Source organism: Mobula birostris, chromosome 14 (genome assembly GCF_030028105.1).
Source record: "Mobula birostris isolate sMobBir1 chromosome 14, sMobBir1.hap1, whole genome shotgun sequence".
Classification (NCBI taxonomy): domain Eukaryota; kingdom Metazoa; phylum Chordata; class Chondrichthyes; order Myliobatiformes; family Myliobatidae; genus Mobula; species Mobula birostris.
In genome coordinates this window covers 3,962,302-3,982,596 of record NC_092383.1, presented here as the reverse complement: position 1 = coordinate 3,982,596, position 20,295 = coordinate 3,962,302, and the positions used below count along the sequence as shown (strand labels likewise).

The 20,295-nt window shown below is 45.2% G+C and overlaps 1 protein-coding gene across 1 annotated transcript in view; it reads left to right on the top strand.

Annotated features, from left to right (window-relative positions):
* spg11 (SPG11 vesicle trafficking associated, spatacsin) overlaps nt 1–20,295 on the top strand; it is a 205,971-nt gene that overhangs the window by 172,672 nt on the left and 13,004 nt on the right. The window contains exons 31-35 of the mRNA XM_072278002.1: nt 3,668–3,816; nt 4,578–4,776; nt 12,103–12,246; nt 14,225–14,358; nt 17,897–18,004. Coding sequence (XP_072134103.1) covers nt 3,668–3,816; nt 4,578–4,776; nt 12,103–12,246; nt 14,225–14,358; nt 17,897–18,004 — 734 coding nt within the window. The remainder of the gene's footprint in view (nt 1–3,667; nt 3,817–4,577; nt 4,777–12,102; nt 12,247–14,224; nt 14,359–17,896; nt 18,005–20,295) is intronic.

The following is a 20,295-nucleotide window of genomic DNA, read 5'->3' as shown; positions in this document are numbered from 1 at the left end:
TAGTGTAGAGGATTGTCAAAGATTGCAGAGAGACATTAATAGGATGCAGAAGTGGACTGAGAAGTGGCAGATGGAGTTCAACCCGGAGAAGTGTGAGGTGGTACACTTTGGAAGGACAAACTCCAAGGCAGAGTACAAAGTAAATGGCAGGATACTTGGTAGTGTGGAGGAGCAGAGGGATCTGGGGGTACATGTCCACAGATCCCTGAAAGTTGCCTCACAGGTAGATAGGGTAATTAAGAAAGCTTATGGGGTGTTGGCTTTCATAAGTCGAGGGATAGAGTTTGAGAGTTGCGATGTAATGATGCAGCTCTATAAAACTCTGGTTAGGCCACACTTGGAGTACTCTGTCCATTTCTGGTCGCCTCACTATAGGAAGGATGTGGAAGCATTGGAAAGGGTACAGAGGAGATTTACCAGGATGCTGCCTGGTTTAGAAAGTATGCATTATGATCAGAGATTAAGGGATCTAGGGCTTTACTCTTTGGAGAGAAGGAGGATGAGAGGAGACATGATAGAGGTGTACAAGATAATAAGAGGAATAGATAGAGTGAATAGCTAGCACCTCTTCCCCAGGGCACCACTGCTCAATACAAGAGGACATGGCTTTAAGGTAAGGGGTGGGAAGTTCAAGGGGGATATTAGAGGAAGGTTTTTTACTCAGAGAGTGGTTGGTGCGTGGAATGCACTGCCTGAGTCAGTGGTGGAGACAGATACACTCATGAAGTTTAAGAGACTACTAGACAGGTATATGGAGGAATTTAAGGTGGGGGCTTATATGGGAGGCAGGGTTTGAGGGTCGGCACAACATTGTGGGCCGAAGGGCCTGTACTGTGCTGTACTATTCTATGTTCTATATAGATGGACAGTGTGCTGGAAGTTTGTCATCCTAAGAAGCCTTTTAAAATGTAAAGTTTATAGAGATAATAAAGATAACACAGGGAGCACTGCCATAAATCTCTTTCCATATTTATTCTTAATTCTAAATGCAGTTTAATCCGTACACTGCTCACTGGGAGTAGTACAATTACTGTTCATCATTGTGAGAGTAACTCCGTCTAAAGGGTAATATTCCTGTCACTGAGCTGGGAATAATTATCACTGGGTGAATGATTTCACAGGTAGTCAATAACTGTTTGCAAAGATCTGGTTGTGTTCGAGAGTGCTGACTTTGAAGGAATCTCCTGAGGTTTAAGGGCATTGGTTCATTTTGTGCTCACACAGCGTGCAGGAAATAAGAACATTCTTGGGCTTTGGGTAAAGACGGTGGGGTAGTTGGACTTGTTACTCCGTTTTAGAGCGATCCCTTCTGGCAGAAAAGCAGATGGGTTACTTTCCATCGTTGGCTGAGCCATAGGATATAAGATTGGGGAGGACAAGTTGGAGCTGTATAAACATTCAGCCAGCACTATATTACTGCGCACAATCCAGAGTTCGCTTAATACCAGAAGATTGAAAGAAAGTGCTGGTCTACAGTAACATTGGCAATGTTGACAGATTTTGGTTTACTTAGAAATTTAGGCAGCTGAGAGGAATTTAAAATAAATAGCAAAATCAAGTTGGGTCCTCATCTTCTTACCCTTTGCAGAGCCGTTAATGATCTGGGTGCCACGATAGTGTAGGGGTCAGCTCGGGTTGTTGGAGTTCGAAGTTCAATTCAGACATCATCTGTAAGGTGTCTGTACGTCCTCCCCGTGGAAGGAGCGGGTTTTCTCCGGGTGCTTTGGTTTTGTCCCACTGTCCAAAGACGTACTGGTTAGCCAGTTAATTGGTCATTGTAAATTGTCCTGTGATTGTGTTACGGTTAAACCAGTGGTTGCTGGAGGTTGCTGGGCAGGGTGGCTCGAAGGGCCGGAATGGCCTATTCCACACTGTATCTCTAATTAAATACAGTACTGTGCAAAAGTCTCCGGTACGTGTATATAGCTGTGGTGCCTAAGACTTTTGCACAGTACTGTAGTAATTTTATGTATTGCACTGTACTGCTGCTGCAAAAAAAAACAAATTTCGTGACATGAGTGATGATAAAACTGATTCTGATATGGATCTCTGTTGTGGACTGAGAGTGGGAAGGGGGCAGGGAGAGGGGAATCATGGTTGGGAAAAGGGGAAGGGAGAGGGGAGGGAGCGGGAAGCACCAGAGAGACATTCTGTAATGATCAATAAACCAGTTGTTTGGAATCAAATGACCTTACCCGGTGTCTCAGGGCTGGGTGTGTCTGCCCCCACCCCTGGCACTCCCTCTCTGCCACCTGTCCCACACCCCTCTCACCGCACTCCACCCTCGCCCTATCCAACATCATTCGTTCCCGCCAGACTTACAGACTCACTCTCTGCTCCACATTGAAAAAGCAGGACTGTGCGAAAGTACTGTACAGTATACAGAAGGGCTTTATACTTCATAATGTGCCCCAAGCTCCAACAGTACTTCACAGGTTTGGACCATGATCACAAAGAAGGCGGGGGCGGTAAGCATAGGAGAGCCCCACCATCTGTATATAATCTCCCTCTGGAGTCCTTCCTCTCTCCCATTCCCCCATGGTCCACTCTCCTTCCTCCTCCTTCAGCCCTTTACCTCTTCCAGCTTCTCAGTTCATCGCTCCTTCCCCTCACACCCACCTTCCCCCTCACCTGATTTCACCTATCATCTGCCAGCTTGTAGTCTTTCTCCTCCGCACTGCCCCACCCCACCTCTTACTCTGGCTTTTTCCTCCTTCCTAAAGGTCTTAGTCTGAAACGTTGACTGCTTATTCCTCTCCGTAGATGCTGCCTGACCTGCTGAGTTCCTCCAGCATTTTGTGTTTGTTCCTCTGAATTTACATTATCTGCAGAATCTCCTGTTTAAATGGGTGTTCAACGTGATGTAATTTATGAATGACAGCTGGGATTAGATTAGATAGTTCCTTGTAAATTGTGGGTTGAACAGTCTCCTTCAAGGCATGGGTTTTTGTACTTCAAGGACTTTGAGGGATCGGGACCAGAAGGGCAGTAGTGAGCTGTGTTTTTTGTGGCAATTTGCTACCTTGGTACTTGGTTGGTTACGAAAGAGCACATTGTTAGCATAAAGGAAGTTGTGAGAGGCTCCAATCTGAATTTACATTAAATTGCATTCTTTTGTCATGAATGGATGCTTTCCATTTAACAGTGATCCCTGAGATGATTATAACTAATTTATTTGAGGTTGGTACTTCACACTGCTGTTTTGTGCGTTTTTTTGGATGACATGGAAGCATAGTTTAATGCCACATCACAGGTTAATGTGGAAACTGGAAGCTTATGGTATGGGAGATTGGCGTTCAGTTAGCTTGACACTATTACAGCGCCAGGGACCTGGGTTCAATTCCCTCTGTTGTCTGTAAAGATTGTGTATGTTCTCCCTCTGATGTGGGTTTCCTCCAGGCGCTTCGCTTTCCTCCCACATTCCAAAGATGTAAGGGTTAATAGATTAATCACATGTGGATGTGATTGGGCTGGCAGGTTCCCTTACCGTGCTGATCCTCTTAATTTTTTTTAAAGTTCTTCTTTATTCGATCTGATCATTCACTTTGCATATTGTAGCTAAATAGATACCACGAGTACTGTAATAATGTTCCACGTCTGGGCTGTACAGGAAACTCTTTATTGCTGCATCGTCTTTAAACAATCGTTTTTTGTTTTCTCCTGACAGTTGGCAATATAAGTTCATCATCTGTTCAGAGTCTAGAAGACAACGTTGTTAAAGACCAGGTTGTTAATGATCTGCAGGTTCTCATTAATGAATGCAGCCACGGAAAGAGTTACTGCCACCAGGTTCTTAGCTTATTCGAGCTCTCAAAGGTACAATCATTCATGTGGTAATCTGCTACCAATTATTCCCACTGTTCTTAAACCGTATGCAGCTAAAAAATATACTCAGTGGGCCCCTTTATTAGGCACAGGTGTGGAACCCAGTGTGGTCTTTGCTGCTGTAGCCCATCCACTTCAAGGTTCAACATGTTGTGCGTTCAGAGATGCTCTTCTGCACACCACTGTTGTAACGTGTGGTTATTTGAGTTACTGTCACCTACCTGTCAGCTTGAACCAGTCTGGCCATTCTCCTCTGACCGCTCTCATTAACAAGGTGCTTTCACCCACAGAACTGCCGCTCACTGCGTGTTTTTTTTGTTCATCACACCATTCTCTGTAGACTCGAGAGACTTGTGAGATCAGCAGTTTCTGAGATACTCAAACCACCCCCTCTGGCACGAACAATCATTCCACGGAAAAAGTCGCTTAGATCACATTTTTCTTCCCCATTCTGATGTTTTGTGTAAACAGCAGCTGAATTTTTTGACCACGTCTGCATACTTTTATGCATTGAATTGCTCCCACATAATCGGCTATTAGAGATTTGCATTCACGCGTAGGTGTGCCTAATAAAGTGGCCACTGAGTGTAAACCAGAGCTCTTGTCTAACCATTTTCTTGAATTTTATGTTGGTTTCTTTATGAGTGGATTATTTCATGTTGTAAGTGAACAGTTATGACTTAATTCCTTTAAAAATATATTAAAGTTCAAAAATGTTCTTAGTCAGATGTTTAATTTTCGCTCCCCTATAGGAGCTTGGCTTTTCCTTCAATGATATCTCAACACAAGATTCCAACACGGTTCTGCGGGAAGTGTTATCGTCACAGCAGCCTGACCGTTACAAAAAGGCGCGGGCGTTTATCACCACGCGAGGGCTGAAGGCAGAGGCAGTGGCAGCTCTGGTAGCAGACGAGGTGGTCCAAGCATTGCTGTCTTCAACACAATCCAAAGGTAGACTATCAGCCGTGTGTTTACCGGGACAGGTTACGTGGGCAGCATGCAGTGTGAGTGGGAAACCCAGGGTGAGTGGTTCTCCCTGCATACAGAGTTTTCAACTCCATAGTGTAATCTAACTCCCAGAGAAAAATGTTATCCTGTTCAGCGTGCCCTCTGGAGCAGGTGTGATCTCTGATCACTGGGGAGAGCCTGATCCCAAGACAAAAGGATTGAGATCAGAATCAGTATCACCAACTTAGATGACATGAAACAACCCTAATGCTCTGGATTTCGAGCTTCTGCAGAAACTCTTCTGTTTAACATTGTCACCATAATTCTCCATTCTCCATCCATTCTGATCTCTCCTTCCTTTACTTTGTCCACCTACCCCTCCCAGCTTCCATTTTATCCCCCTCCCCTTCTCCCATCCATCTACCTTCCCCCTCACCTGGTCTCACCTGTCACCTGCCTGCTTGTACGCTTACAGCACCCCCCCCCCCCATTCTAGCTTCGGCCCCCTTCCTTTCCAATCCTGATGAAGGGTCTCAGCCCGAAAAGTTAATTATTTATTCTCCTCTATAGATGCTGCCTGACCTGCTGAGTTCCTCCAGCATTTTGTGTGTTGCTGCAGAATCTCTTGTGTTTACAACGTGAAATGTGTTGTTTTTCAGTAGCAGTACCATGCTAAGACATAAAATTACTATAAATTGCAAAAACAAATAGAGAAAAATGGAATAACTTTCTGAGATCCTCCAGCATTTTGTGTGTGTCAGTCTAGATTTCCTGCAGAATTTCTACTATTTATGATGAGGTAGTGTTTATGGGTTCATGAATCGTTCCGGAATCTGATGGCAGAGGGGAAGGAGCTGTTTTTGAATGACTGACGGTGGGTTCCTGTACTTCCACCCTGATGGAAACAGCTTGGCGTTGTGTGAAGACAAGAAGCTGGCTGTTAGAAGAAAGCACGTGCTCTGCATGCCCAGTAGTTGTAGCCACTTGGGTTAGTATTGGGGAGGTGTAGAAACACAATGAATAAAGCCTCTACCTCGCAGTGTCAAAGTCCTGATTCAGTCCTAACCTTGAGTGGTGAGTGTGTGGAGTTTGCACGTTCTTCCTGTGACCACGTGGATTTTTGTTGCGTGTTTCAGCGTCCTAAAGACCTGAGAGTTAGTAGGTTAATTGGCTGTTCTACATTGCCCCCAGTGTGTGGGTGAGCGCCAGGATGTGGGACAGTTGATAGGAATGTGGAGATGTGGTTAACGTCAGGATTAGTGTAAATGTGAGCTCAGTGCTCAGTGTGGACTTGGTGAGCCAAAGAGCCTGTTTCCGTGTTGTATCTCTGTATAACTACTTTCTCCCCTAGCTTGTCCTCTCCTCACTACAGCTGCCTGACCTCTTTCGGACTGGGAAATGCAGGGGTTGCCAACCTGGGATCCACGGACCTCTCGGTTAATGGTACGGGTCCATGGCATGAAAAAGATTGGGAAGCCCTGGTCTAGTCAGATGAACTGAGGCTGTTAGAGAAACCCAGTGGGTTAGGCAGCATCTGTGGAGGGAAATGAACAGGTGACGTTCCAGATCTCGGTCCTTCTGCTGCACTGCATTGCAAACCTGCCGACTGTCCACAGGTGCTGCCTGAGCATCTGAGAGTGGCAGGGAGCAACGCACAGGCTGGGTGGGCTGCAGTGGGCTCCTTCTCGCATTATTGAAACTTGTGAAATTGGGCTGCCCAGTAATATATCAGCTGCATCCAACAACATTTCCTTTGATAATAAATGTACTTTGAATATACCCCCAAGTAGGCTTCCTGCCGCCTTCTGATCCCTTCCACGTTCCAACATATGGAGCACACCAAACCCTTGTTTGCCTGACTCTCAAAGCATGCTCACCATTTCCACACGGAAATTTATTTTATCATGTATGTGAATGATTGCTTGTTTTCAAAGATGAGGCTTATCCAAAACTCCCTTTCTACAAACACTTCAAAGATCACAGGGAGATTCAAAACCCCTTTCTGAGTAAATGTATGTTTGAGACTTACCAAAACATCGCACAGACTTTGATGAATAACATTTGTTTTTTTTTAAATCTGATTCCTGACTTCAAAAGGAGTTTAATTGAAGTGTTTACCTTGCTGAAGAAACTCCAGGGGTAACTTCAAACTATTTCCTATTTATGTACCGTTAAAGCAGTAATACGTTAAGTAAAATGAAGCATTGCAAATGTTGGAAATATGAATTCAAGCACACAATGCTGGAGGAACTCAGCAGGTCCCGAAGGAGGGTCTCGGACTTGAAAAATTATTATTTATTCATTTCCATAGATGCTGCCTGGCCTGCTGAGTTCCTCCAGCATTTTTGTGTGTGTTGCTCTGGAATTTCCAGCATCTCTTGTATTTGGATTGGTTTACTAGAGTCACAGAAGCATAGAACAGTAGAACACGAAAACAGGCCCTTCAGCCCATCTAGTCTGTGCATCTATTATTGTCACATGTAAGATACAGTGAAAAGCCTGTCTTGCATGCTGTTCATACAGATCAGATCATTATACGAGTCTGTGGTGGCCAGTGCTATCATGTTTGCTGTTGTGTGCTGGGGCAGCAGGCTGAGGGTAGCAGACACCAACAGAATCAACAAACTCATTCGTAAGGCCAGTGATGTTGTGGGGATGGAACTGGACTCTCTCACGGTGGTGTCTGAAAAGAGGATGCTGTCCAAGTTGCATGCCATCTTGGTCAATGTCTCCCATCCACTACATAATGTATTGGGCACAGGAGTACATTCAGCCAGAGACTCACTCCACCGAGATGCAGTACTGAGCGTCATAGGAAGTCATTCCTGCCTGTGGCCATCAAACTTTACAACTCCTCCCTTGGAGGGTCAGACACCCTGAGCCAATAGGCTGGTCCTGGACTTATTTCCTGGCATAATTTACATATTACTATTTAACTATTTATGGTTTTATTACTATTTATTATTTATGGTGCAACTGTAACGAAAACCAATTTCCCCCAGGATCAATAAAGCATCACTATGACTATGACTATGCAGTACGTTGAGGTAGAATAAGTTAAACCAATCGGCGGATTAAAGTGTAAAAGCTACTAAGAAAGTGCAGTTAAATGTTAAAGTGCAAGATCATAATGGGGGGGGGGTCAGCTGAATGTTTCTTGTTAGGGGCTGTTGATTTTGAGTCAGCTTTGCTTCTGCTGGTGGGTCTGTTGTGTTTAACGTGTTTCCCTAGAGAGGGAGAGGTGGGCTCTTGCTCCAGATGTCCAGTATTGGAGGACAGGCATTTACGGTGAGGGGGGGAATTTCAAAGGAGATGTCGGGGCAAGTTTTTCTACACAGAGAGTGGTAGGTGCCTGGAATGTGCTCCCTGGGGTGGTGGAAGAGGCAGATACATTAGGGGTATTTAAGAGATGTTTATATGGGCACATGAATGTGAGGACAATGGAAGAATGTGGACATTGTGTAGGCAGAGGAGATTACCATTTGATTACTGATTGGTTCAGTACAACATTGTGGGCCGAAGGGCCTGTTCTGTTCTGTGCTGTACTGTTCTGTGTTCGATGAGTGCTCTGTGGGTGCTTCTTGCTGGAAAGTCACCAAGGAGCAGTTCAGGCCCAGCCAGACTGTGTCCCAGGTGCCTCACCTGGTGGATACTAAGGTTCAGAGATGGGCTGTCTTTGAATAATCTGCTGTTATTCTTCCAACAGCATCCCAACATGAGTCACTGCATTCCAAAAAGGGGACAAATTAAACGTATATAAATAGACGGGCGAGTCCAAGCTGTCTGATATTCATGAGCAGACGAACTTGAGTTTTCAGAAACAACTTGCTGCTGTAACCCTGGCTCTCTGACTCTGATTCTCTCTCAAAGATCATGTTTGTAGTTCACCATGGTTGGTCAGAGTGTCTTCATTTTACAACAGTGTTCTCCAAGCACTGATGCATATACACATCTGTTCTTCAGCCTTCTGACCCACTGAGGTCACTATCATGATATCGTGCTATGTTGCTGTATCAAGTTACCAGTAAAAACATTGATGAATTCACAGGCATGAAGACATCATTTCTGATTTCGTGTCTTGGGCTTTTTATATAAACAACAGAAAAATTTATCCTAATTACAGATACCCCAGACACCCAGTCTGTTTGTGTGAATCAGAACGTGTCTATGTGGAATTTACCGAGTAGGGCTGCCCGTGGTTCGGTGGTGCCAGCGTTGGTGCAATGAGACCCGATTCATGCAGCATCTTGTGATCTCAGGCTCCAGGTGTTTTCTCCAAAACTGACCTGAGATCTGAAACACTAGAGACCTCACTTACAAACCCTAACCCATTCATCTTCGGGAAACCCACACCGTTATAGGGAGAACGTACAAACTCCTTACAGACAGTGGTAGGAATTGAACATAGGCCGCTGGCGCTGTAGAGCGTTATGTAACTTTTTTTCACATCGCATCCGGAGTTTCTCCGGTTAGTGTACAATTTCCCTCCACGCCTCTCTGACGTAGTGGGGAACCGCGTACGAGGCAAGTTACAGAACTGGTTTGCCATTGCCTTCTGCCGGGTGAGTTTCCAAAGAGATCACCAGCTCATAACCCAGTACGGATGGAAAGCGTGCAGGGGAGCCGGCTGGCTGGATTCGAACTCGGGACCTTTTCGTCCCGAAGTCCAACACTGATGCCTCTGCGCCACCAGTTAGGTCCATTGGCATAATTCTGCAAACGTGATTGCCACTGCCTGTAAGGAGTTTATACATTTTCCCTGTGACCATGTGGGTTTCCTTCCACACCCCAAAGATGTGTGGTTACGGTTAGTGAGTTGTGAGTGTGCTGTGTTGCATTGGAAGACCTTAAGACATAGGAGCAAAATTGAGCCTTTGGACCTAATGAGTCTGTTTCACTATTCCATCATGGCTGATTTATTATCCTTCTAAACCCATTCTCCCTCCTTCTTCCCGTAACCTTTGACACCCTTACTAATCAGGAACCTCCCAACCTCCTTTTTAAATACACCCAATGGCTTGGCTTCCACAACTGTCTGTGGCAATGAATTCCACAGTTTCACTACTCCCTGGTTAAAGAAATTCCTCCTCATCTCCGTTCTAAAAAGACACACTTCTGAGGTTGTGCCCTCTGGTCCTAGACTCCCCCACTATCGGAAACATAGCCATTCTGACTTGGCCTTTCAACATTTGTAGCATGGTGACATTTGTAGGTTTCCCAGAAGACTGCTTGCTCATTTCAGAAACGACACGTTTCACTGAATTTTTCAACGTATATGTGACAAATAACCTTAATCTCATTGCAGGTATCTTCAAGCCTGATACCATAGGTGCTGTAAAGGTCTAAATCCTGGTTCCATTCACAGCATCAAAGTGTCAAACAGAAACAGGACTGTTCTTTCAATTTCTCACTGACTGCATCAAGTGGACCAGGAGCAGCGTTCTCTCTTTTTAAACTGCGCAGCTCTTTATAGTAACATTATATAAAAGGAAATTCCAGCTGTGTGGCAACAAGGGCTATGTGCATGGGAGCATTTCAGTTACAGTGTGGCCACACACCCACACAAGTTAAGAGGGGATAGTGACCGGGTGCAATCAGGATGGTATTGAGAACCTAGAGTCCATCCGTCAGTTGTGGGCAGCGTGCTAGTGTAGCAGTTACTGCGGGAAGCTTTACCATTATCCCAGGGGTCCGTGGACCTCAGGTTTGCAACGCCTGAGTTAGTGTCACACCTAACAGCACCACCAGCTGTAAGATAGGGGTTCAGTTCGCTCTGCTGTCTGTAAAGAGTTTATATGTTCTCTCCGTCATCGTGTGGGTTTCCTGTGGGTGCTTCAGTTTCCACCCACACTCCAAAGACGTGCGGATTGGGGTTAGTGAGTTGTGGACGTGCTACATTGGTATTGGGAAGCACTCCAACACCTGCGGGCATCCCCCAGCAAATCCTGGCTCTGTGTTGGTCATTGACGCAAACAACACGTTTCACTGTATGTTTCTCTAGGAAGAGATACAGTTGACGTTTCAGGCCGAGACCCTTCGTCAGGACTAACTCGGCCTGAAACGTCGACTGTACCTCTTCCTAGAGATGCTGCCTGGCCTGCTGTGTTCACCAGCAACTTTGATGTGTGTTGCTTGAATTTCCAGCATCTGCAGAATTCCTCGTGTTTGCATCACTGTATGTTTCAATGCTTTGATGTACCTGTGACAAATAAAGCTAAACTTTAATCTTCAAATCTTTAAACAGCTTTAGGAGCATAGGTGGCAGGAGGAGGGTAACACCTTACAAACTACCCACCTAAGGGTTATGATGGCAGGTACCCAGGGGGTGGGGTGGGGAGGGGTGTAGTTGATCAACTTGCCTTCATTACCTTAAGAGGGCTGGATGGAACCCAATCCTGGACAGAGAAAATCAGCAGCCTGAGAAGCATTGTTTCTGTCATGTCTGATTCACTTTGGGCTGTACTGGCCTCAGAATGAAGCTGAATATGTCGGAACGTCCAGTTCCAGCAGGGTTGTCTCAGATTCAGATTCGAATCAAGCACCAAACAATTTAATGCTGACAGCTACAAGCGTTGGGGACCTCTGAACTGATTTAATCTTGAGTTGGTCCCCCAGCAGAGGGGGGAAGCGGTCACCCAACTGCACCGTTGCGATTTCTGATCTGGGCATTGGACAAACACTTTTCATACCTGACCTGCTCTCGGACTTGCAGTGTTTCTGCATTTACAGATTTACACTGGATTTACAGATCTTTATCACACGCAAAATACCGGAGAAACTCAGCTCATCAGGCAGCTTCTGTGACAGTCAATGTTTCAAGCTATCGTCCTAACCCTAGGCCTTCAGGGGTCTTGGCTTGAAACAATGACTGTTTATAGATGCTGCCTGACCTGCTGAGTTCTTCCAGCATTTTGTGTGTGTATTGCTTTGAATTTCCAGCATCAGATGCCCTCTGCCATCAGATTTAATTAACCCATGCACACTATCTCACTTTTTTTTCTATTTTTGCACCACTTATTTAATTTTGTAATGTATATATAGATCTTATTGTATTTATAGTTTTTAATTATGTATTGCAATGTATTTCTGCCAGAAAACAACAAATTTCATGACATATGCCAGTGATATTAAACCTAATTTAAGATGAGTGATTATATGGGAGGCAGGGTTTGAGGGTCGGCACAACATTGTGGGCCGAAGGGCCTGTACTGTGCTGTACTATTCTATGTTCTATGTAATTCTGATTCATCTGCAAAAGCTCTTGTGTTTAGCAGAGGGTTGCAGTTCACATCTTTTGATGGTTGTTCTGTTAATTGTCTTTGCACACAGGACAAGAAATGATGCAGATCTATAATCCTCGTAATGGGAAAGAGGCCTTTCTTCAACTGGCCAAACTGTGCCAAGATCCGATTCTTGTTGGCATGAAGCTGCTGGATAAAATTTCATCCATTTCTGCGGGGGATCTTGAGTGCAGTAAGTTACTGGAAATTCAGAAGTTCCACAGAGTGTGTGTGATCTTGAAGTAATGGTCTGGAGGGTACAGGGACTGTGCTAAGTAACAGTCTTTCCTGTCATTCATATATTGCAGATTATTTGTCTTTGAATCCAATCCATGGGGAACTGTACTCAGACCTCAATCAAAGCTCTTGTTGGCCATAGTTTTTTGGTCAGAAAAGAAAATTCTCTTAGTGATAGAAATTTTGTCCTGAGTTAGATGTGAAGAGCTTGTCTTCTGAGGAAAAGTTGAGTGAGCTAGTGTTTTCGCTCTGGAGCAAAGGCGCATGAGAGGTGACTTGATTGAGGTGTACAAATTGATAGGAGGCTCCAACAGCGCGGACAGCCAGAGACTTTTTTTCAGGGCAGAAATGCCTAATATGTAATTTTAAAGTAATTAGGGGAAAGTATAGGGGGGATGTCAGATCTAAGTTCTTTTTTTACGGAGAGTGGTGGGTGCGTGGAATGCACTGCCACGGGTTGTGAGGGGACTGGTGGGAAGGGGGGGGTCAATGCTTTACTCCTGCTTGTGCTTGGGTGGGGGGAGCTGGGGGGGTGCTTTGGAGTTCTAACATTTAACTGTCATTCATTCTTTGGGGCACTCCTCTGTTTTCGTGGATGTTTGCGAAGAAAAATAATTTCAGGATGTATATTGTATATATTTCTCTGACGTTAAATATACCTAAATATGGATAATAGAAAAATGGAGGGCTATGTAGGAGGGAAGGCTTAGATTGATCTTGGAGTAGGTTAGAAAGTTGGCAAACATCGTGTGCTGAAGGACCTGTACTGACCTATGTTCTATGTTCTGTTTAAACTCCGATCCTGCTGAGTGGAGAGTAAACGTCTGTGTTAACATCCAACAGCAGGGAAAGTCACCTGGCCCAATTCCCCACGTTGGACTTGCATCATCCTCCTGGCTAGGATTCAGCACTGCATTTCATGGGCCCATGGCTGCTTTATTTGTCACAGATACATCAAAACGTACAGTTACATGTGTCAAACCCATCAACGACCAGCGCAGTCTGAGGACGTGCTGGGGGGCAGCTCACAAGTGTTGCCACGCTTCTGACGCCAACAGAGCATGCCCACGACTGACTAATCCTAACCCATACGTGGGGCGGAAACTGGAGCAAACCCACACGGAGAGAGAACGTGCACACAGTGGGAATTGAAACCGGTCACTGGCACTGTAATAGTGTTACACTATTCGCAACGCTACCATGCTGTTCCTAATAAATACCGTGCCCCTCTTTAAAATCCCGCCATTAGATCCACTCCTCTGCTTCTGTCTTTGTCCTGAAAACCTCCTCCCATTCCCTCTTTATTCATTTCCATTTTAATATCTGTACTAATATCCGGCATGGTGTCCATTGAATGTGATTGCTATGTTACACCTGTATTTCTGGGTCAGAAGGTGGTATGTTCGAAGCTGACTGCAGAGCTCTGAGCAGAAACCCAGGCTGAGGTTGCCATTACGTGTGCTGAAGGTGCTGCAGAATTCGAACACAGATTTAGTATGCTTAGGTCTATAGGGATGGCTTTGGGGACAGTGCAGGGAGTTAGGGTTTATAGACAAGGATGAGGGAAGTTAGAGGTAAGGGGTAGTATATGAAGCATCTGGGCAGGAGACGCAATGTCTGAGAATACGAGTACAAGGACTGGGGGTCTGCAGGCGGCCTGTCTCGGTGTTGTTCTGCCGAGCATTGTGGGCATGATGTGTTGACGCTGATGCCAGCATGTGTGGTGTCACTTCAGGCTGCCTCCAGCACATCCTTAGGTGTGCTGGTTGTTAATGTAAATGTACACATGATAAACTAATCTGAATCTGACTGTATTTAATTGCCTGCAAGATATTTTGCGATGTCCTAAGTGAACTGTAGAAAAGCCTAGTCATGGAAGGAACTGATGCTTGTTTGATTGCTGTCTGATTTGTGTCTCCTTTCTTGTCCTGAAGCTGTGGAGCTGCTGATCCTGGCCCACAACTGTTTCAGCCTGACCTGTCACATGGAGGGGATTGGCAGAGTACTGCAGGCTGCCCGTCATCTCAGCCACCAGCATCTGGCTCCCAATGAACAGTACAGCCTCATGGTACAGTATAAATCACACTCCAGAGGGTGGGTATGAATGTTTGCTGTGATGAGTGATGTGCCACAGGCTGCAGCTGGGATCTACAGTATACTGCAGGTGTGCATCTACCAGATTTCCAGAGGCCACAGCTCAACTGGAAGCTCATGGTGTTGGGATTGGCTATGGTGGCACAGTGGTTCAGGGAACGATTACAGCACTAACAAACCAGGTGCAATTCCCACTGCTGTCTGTAAGGAGTTTGTAGGTTTTCACGTGCAGTGTTCCCTCTAAGGTGTGTACATGCACACACCTGTTGCTAACAGCGCACAAAGGAATTTAAACTGCACACAAGAGAGTTTCCAGTTGAGATGTGCCTTTTGGAAGGTACCCCATGCTTATTGAGAGCGTAAGGAGGCATGGGATCCAAGGTGACATTGCTTTGTGAATCCAGAACTGGCTTGCCCACAGAAGGCAAAGAGTGGTTGTAGACGGGTCATATTCTGCATGGAGGTCGGTGACCAGTGGTGTGCCTCAGGGATCTGTTCTGGAACCCTTACCCTTCGTGATCTTTATAAATGACCTGGATGAGGAAGTGGAGGGATGGGTTATTAAATTTGCTGATGACACAAAGGTTGGGAGTGTTATGGATAGTGTGGGGGGCTGTCAGAGGTTACAGCAGGACATTGATAGGATGCAAAACTGGGCTGAGAAGTGGCAGATGGAGTTCAACCAGTAAAGTGTGAGGTGGTTCATGTTGGTAGGTCAAATATGATGGTAGAATATGGTATTAATAGTAAGACTCTTGGCAGTGTGGAGGATCAGAGGGATCTTGGGGTCCGAGTCCCTAGGACACTCAAAGCTGCTCCTCAGTTTGACCCTGTGGTTAACAAGGCATATGGTGCATTGGCCTTCATCAATCGTGGGATTGAATCTCAGAGCCGAGAGGTAATGTTGCAGGTGTATAGGACCCTGGTCAGACCCCATTTGGAGTACTGTTCTCAGTTCTGGTCACCTCGAAGGACGTGGAAATTCTAGAAAAGGTGCAGAGGAGGTTTACAAGGATGTTGCCTGGATTGGGGAGCATGCCTTATGAGAGTAGACTGAGTGAGCTTGGCTTTTTCTCCTTGCAGCGACAGAGGATGAGAGGTGACCTGATAGAGGTGTATAAGATGATGAGAGGCGTTGATCGTGTGGATAGTCAGAGGCTTTTTCCCAGGGCTGAAATGGCTAACAGGAGAGGGCACAGTTTTAAGGTGCTTGGAAGTAGGTACAGAGGAGATGTCAGGGGTAATTTTTTTATGCAGAGAGTGGTGAGTGCGTGGAATGGGCTGCTGGTGATGGTGGTGGAGGCAGATACAATAGGGTCTTTTAAGAGACTCCTGGATAGGTACATGGAGTTTAGAAAAACAGAGGGCTATGGGTAAGCCTAGGTTATTTCTAAAGTAAGTCACATTTGGCACAGCATTGTGAGCTGAAGGGCCTGTATTGTGCTGTAGGTTTTCTATGTTTCTATATTTGTTATCCTTGAGCCTGGTGGTACTTGCTTTCTGCCCACTGTGAACGGAGAGTAGAGACTATGTCCAGGGTGAGTGAGGTCTTTGATAAATAACAGAGGGAAATATTGTCTAAATGGTGAGAGATTGCTAAGTTCTGAAAAGCAGAGCAATCTGTTGCATGATTCATAATATTCCAGGATGAAGGATCAGCATGTAATTGGTAAAAAAAAAACCTCAAAGGACGATGAGAGGTGACACAATAGAAGTGTACAAGACAATAAAGGGCACAAATTGAGATGATAGCCAGTGCCTTTTGCCCAGGGTGGAACTGGCTGATACAAGAGGCGAATGTTGTTCCTTTGTTCAAAAAAGGTAGTAGGGGTAGTCCGGGTAATTATAAACCAGTGAGCCTTACGTCTGTGGTGGGAAAGCTGTTGGAAAAGATTCTTAGAGATAGGATCTGTGGGCATTTAGAGAATCATGATCTGATCAGGGACAGTCAGCATGGCTTTGTGAAGGGCAGATCGTGTCTAACAAGCCTGATAGAATTCTTTGAGGAGGTGACCAGGCATATAGATGAGGGTAGTGCAGTGGATGTGATCTATATGGATTTTAGTAAGGCATTTGACAAGGTTCCACACGGTAGGCTTATTCAGAAAGTTAGAAGGCATGGGATCCAGGGAAGTTTGGCCAGGTGGATTCAGAATTGGCTTGCCTGCAGAAGGCAGAGGGTGGTGGTGGAGGGAGTACATTCAGATTGGAGGATTGTGACTAGTGGTGTCCCACAAGGATCTGTTCTGGGACCTCTACTTCTCGTGATTTTTATTAACGACCTGGATGTGGGGGTAGAAGGGTGGGTTGGCAAGTTTGCAGACGACACAAAGGTTGGTGGTGTTGTAGATAGTGTAGAGGATTGTCAAAGATTGCAGAGAGACATTGACAGGATGCAGAAGTGGGCTGAGAAGTGGCAGATGGAGTTCAACCCGGAGAAGTGTGAGGTGGTACACTTTGGAAGGACAAACTCCAAGGCAGAGTACAAGGTAAATGGCAGGATACTTGGTAGTGTGGAGGAGCAGAGGGATCTTGGGGTACATGTCCACAGATCCCTGAAAGTTGCCTCACAGGTGGATAGGGTAGTTAAGAAAGCTTATGGTGTGTTAGCTTTCATAAGTCGAGGGATAGAGTTTAAGAGTCGCGATGTAATGATGCAGCTCTATAAAACTCTGATTAGGCCACACTTGGAGTATTGTGTCCAGTTCTGGTCACCTCACTATAGGAAGGATGTGGAAGCATTGGAAAGGGTACAGAGGAGATTTACCAGGATGCTGCCTGGTTTAGAAAGTATGCATTATGATCAGAGATTAAGGGAGCTAGGGCTTTACTCTTTGGAGAGAAGGAGGACGAGAGGAGACATGATAGGGGTGTACAAGATAATAAAAGGAATAGATAGAGTGGATAGCCAGCGCCTCTTCCCCAGGGCACCACTGCTGAATACAAGAGGACATGGCTTTAAGGTATGGAATGCACTGCCTGAGTCAGTGGTGGAGCAGATACACTAGTGAAGTTTATGAGACTACTAGACAGGTATATGGAGGAACTTAAGGTGGGGGCTTATATGGGAGGCAGGGTTTGAGGGTCGGCACAACATTGTGGGCCGAAGGGCCTGTACTGTGCTGTACTATTCTATGTTCTATAACTTTAAGATGATTTGGAGGGAAGTATAGGGGGTGATGTCATAAGTACGTTCTTTACACAGAGAGGGTGGGTGTGAGAAATGCCCTGCCAGGGGTGATGGTAAAGGCAGATATATCAGAGACTATTAGATAGGCAGATGGATAATAGTAAAACAGAAGGCTATGTGGGAGGGAAGGGTTCAATTGATATTGGAGACGGTTAACGGGTTGGTACAACATTGTGGCTGAAGGGCCTTTATTGTGCTGTATTGATCAGTGTCCTATGTGGTAACACTACTGAATCTATTTTCTTTCCAAACCTCTGGATGTTTTAATTAATGAAAGAAGAAGTGTACAGAGAATGAACCAGAGAATTTTAACTCCCTGTAGGTGCGGCTTATCACAGGCGTCGGACGATACAACGATATGACCTACATATTCGACCTGCTCCATGAGAATCATAGGTTTGAGATGCTGTTGAGGAAAAATGTTGTCTCGGTAAGTGGATTGGTGACAGGCTGGGTAGGTGAAAAACGATTAGGGATTAGCTTTACTTACCTCGTGTTTGTTAAAACGTATGTACAGTAAAATATTGTTTGTGTCAAAGAGCAACACAGTCGGAGAATTTGGTGGGGGCAGCCCACAAATGTCACCAAGTTGCATACCCACAACTTACTAACCCATACATCTTTGGAATGTGGGAGAGAACCGGTTCACCCGGAGCAAAACCATATGATCACGGGTAGAAATCGCAATCTCCTTACAGACGGCGGTGGGAATTGAACCCTCATCCCTGGCACTGTACAGCGTTACGCTAACTGCTACATCTCTGTGCTGCTCCTTCGCCCAAACCTGCTACACCTATCCTCTGACTTTCCTTCCAATCGCAGGGAGGAGACACAACGATGAAGTTATTGCCAGAATCTTTAGTGTTACAACACCAGTGATGGAACTCCCTCAGATGAGTCCCATCCTGTCCAATCTCCTTATTAACTCAATGCCTCCAGTCCCAGTAAATTCCAGGTGAATCTATAGAGACAATATGTGCAATGTACTGGTGACCCACTTAAGATCAGGAGCTGTCTGTTTACAACAAACACGTTTTTACCTCCCCCGACTCTCGGCTTTCCACAGGGATCGCTCTCTCTGTGATTCCCTTGTCCGTTCCTACCTCTCCACTGATCTCCTTCCTGAAATTATCCCTGCAAGCCGGACAAGTGCTACACCTCCTCACACATCATCATTCACTACTCCAAACAGTCCTTCCAGGTGAGGGGTCACTTCACCTGTGAGTCGGTCAGAGTCGTCTACTGTATCCAGTGCTCTCAGTGCAGTCTCCACTACACTGGTGAAACCCAACGTTGATTGAGGGACCGCTTTTTCGAGCACTTTTGCTCCGTCCTCAACAACAGATCAATTTCCCTTCCCATTCCAATATGTCTGTCCATGGCCTCCTCTACTGCCATGATGATGCCAAACTCAACTTGGAAAATCAACCCTTATATTCTGTTTGGGTAGCCTCCAACCTGATGGCATAAACGTCAATATCTCTAAGTTCTGCCTCATCCCTGCCTTCTCTCTTAATATCATAAGACATAGGCTCAAGATTAGGCCATTTGGCCCATCAAGTCTGCTGTACCATTTCATCATGGCTGATTTATTATCCTTCTTGATCCCATTCTCTTGCCTTCTCTCCATAACCTTTGATACCCTAATTAATTAAGAACCTATCAACCTCTGTATTAAATATACCCATTGATTTGGCCTGCACAGTCGCCTTTGGTAATTAATTCCTTGGATTCACCACCCTCTAGTTAAAGAAATTCCTTCTCATCTTTGTTTGAAATGGATATTCCTCTAATCTGAGGCTGTGCCTTCTGATCCTCAGACTCCCCCCCCCCCCACCCCACTATAGGAAACACTCTCTCCACATCCACTCTATCCAGTCCTTTTAGTATTCAATAGGTTTCAGTGAGATCCTCCCACATTTTTCTAAACTCCGGCGCGTACAGGCCAAGAGCTATCAAACGCTCCTCGTATGTTAACCCTTTCATTCCTGGGATCATTCTCAAGAACCTCATCTGGATCTTCTCCAATACCAGCACATCTTTTCTGGTATATAATGCAGCAAAAGTTAGTGGAAAGGTAGGGGATTGGGAAGCTTTTAAAAACCAACAAAAGGCAAATTTTAAAACAACATGAGAGAAAAGATGAAATATGAAGGCAAGCTAGCCAGTAATATCAAGGAGGATACCAAAAGTTTTTTTTTCAGATATAAAATAGTGGTGAGAGTGGACATTGGACCAATGGAAACGATGCTGGAGAGGTAGTAGGATTTTGCATCACTCTTCGCTGTGGAAGACGCTATGCCAGAAATTCAGGTGTCAAAAGTGTCGTTGCTTTTACTAACAAGAAGGTACTTGGGAAGCTGAAAGATCTGAAGGTAGATAAGTCACCTGGACCAGATGGACTACACATCAAGGTTTCGAAAGAGATAGCTTCTGGAATGGTTTTGGAGGAATGGAGAATTGAAAATGTCACTCCACTCTTTAAGAAGGGAGAGAAGAAGAAGAAAGGAAATTATAGGATGTACCTGTTCTGTTTTTGTTCATTTTTTTTTGTGTGGGAGGAGGGATTTGAGGGTCGATGTGCCTGATCAGTTTTGTTAATTTTTTTGCGGAGAAGGAGGGATTTGGGGTGTCAATGTGCCTGATCCGTCTTTGTTCTTTTGTTTTTGCGGGGAGATGGGATTTAGGGGTTGGTAATCATGCAGCCTTTCCTTACTTATT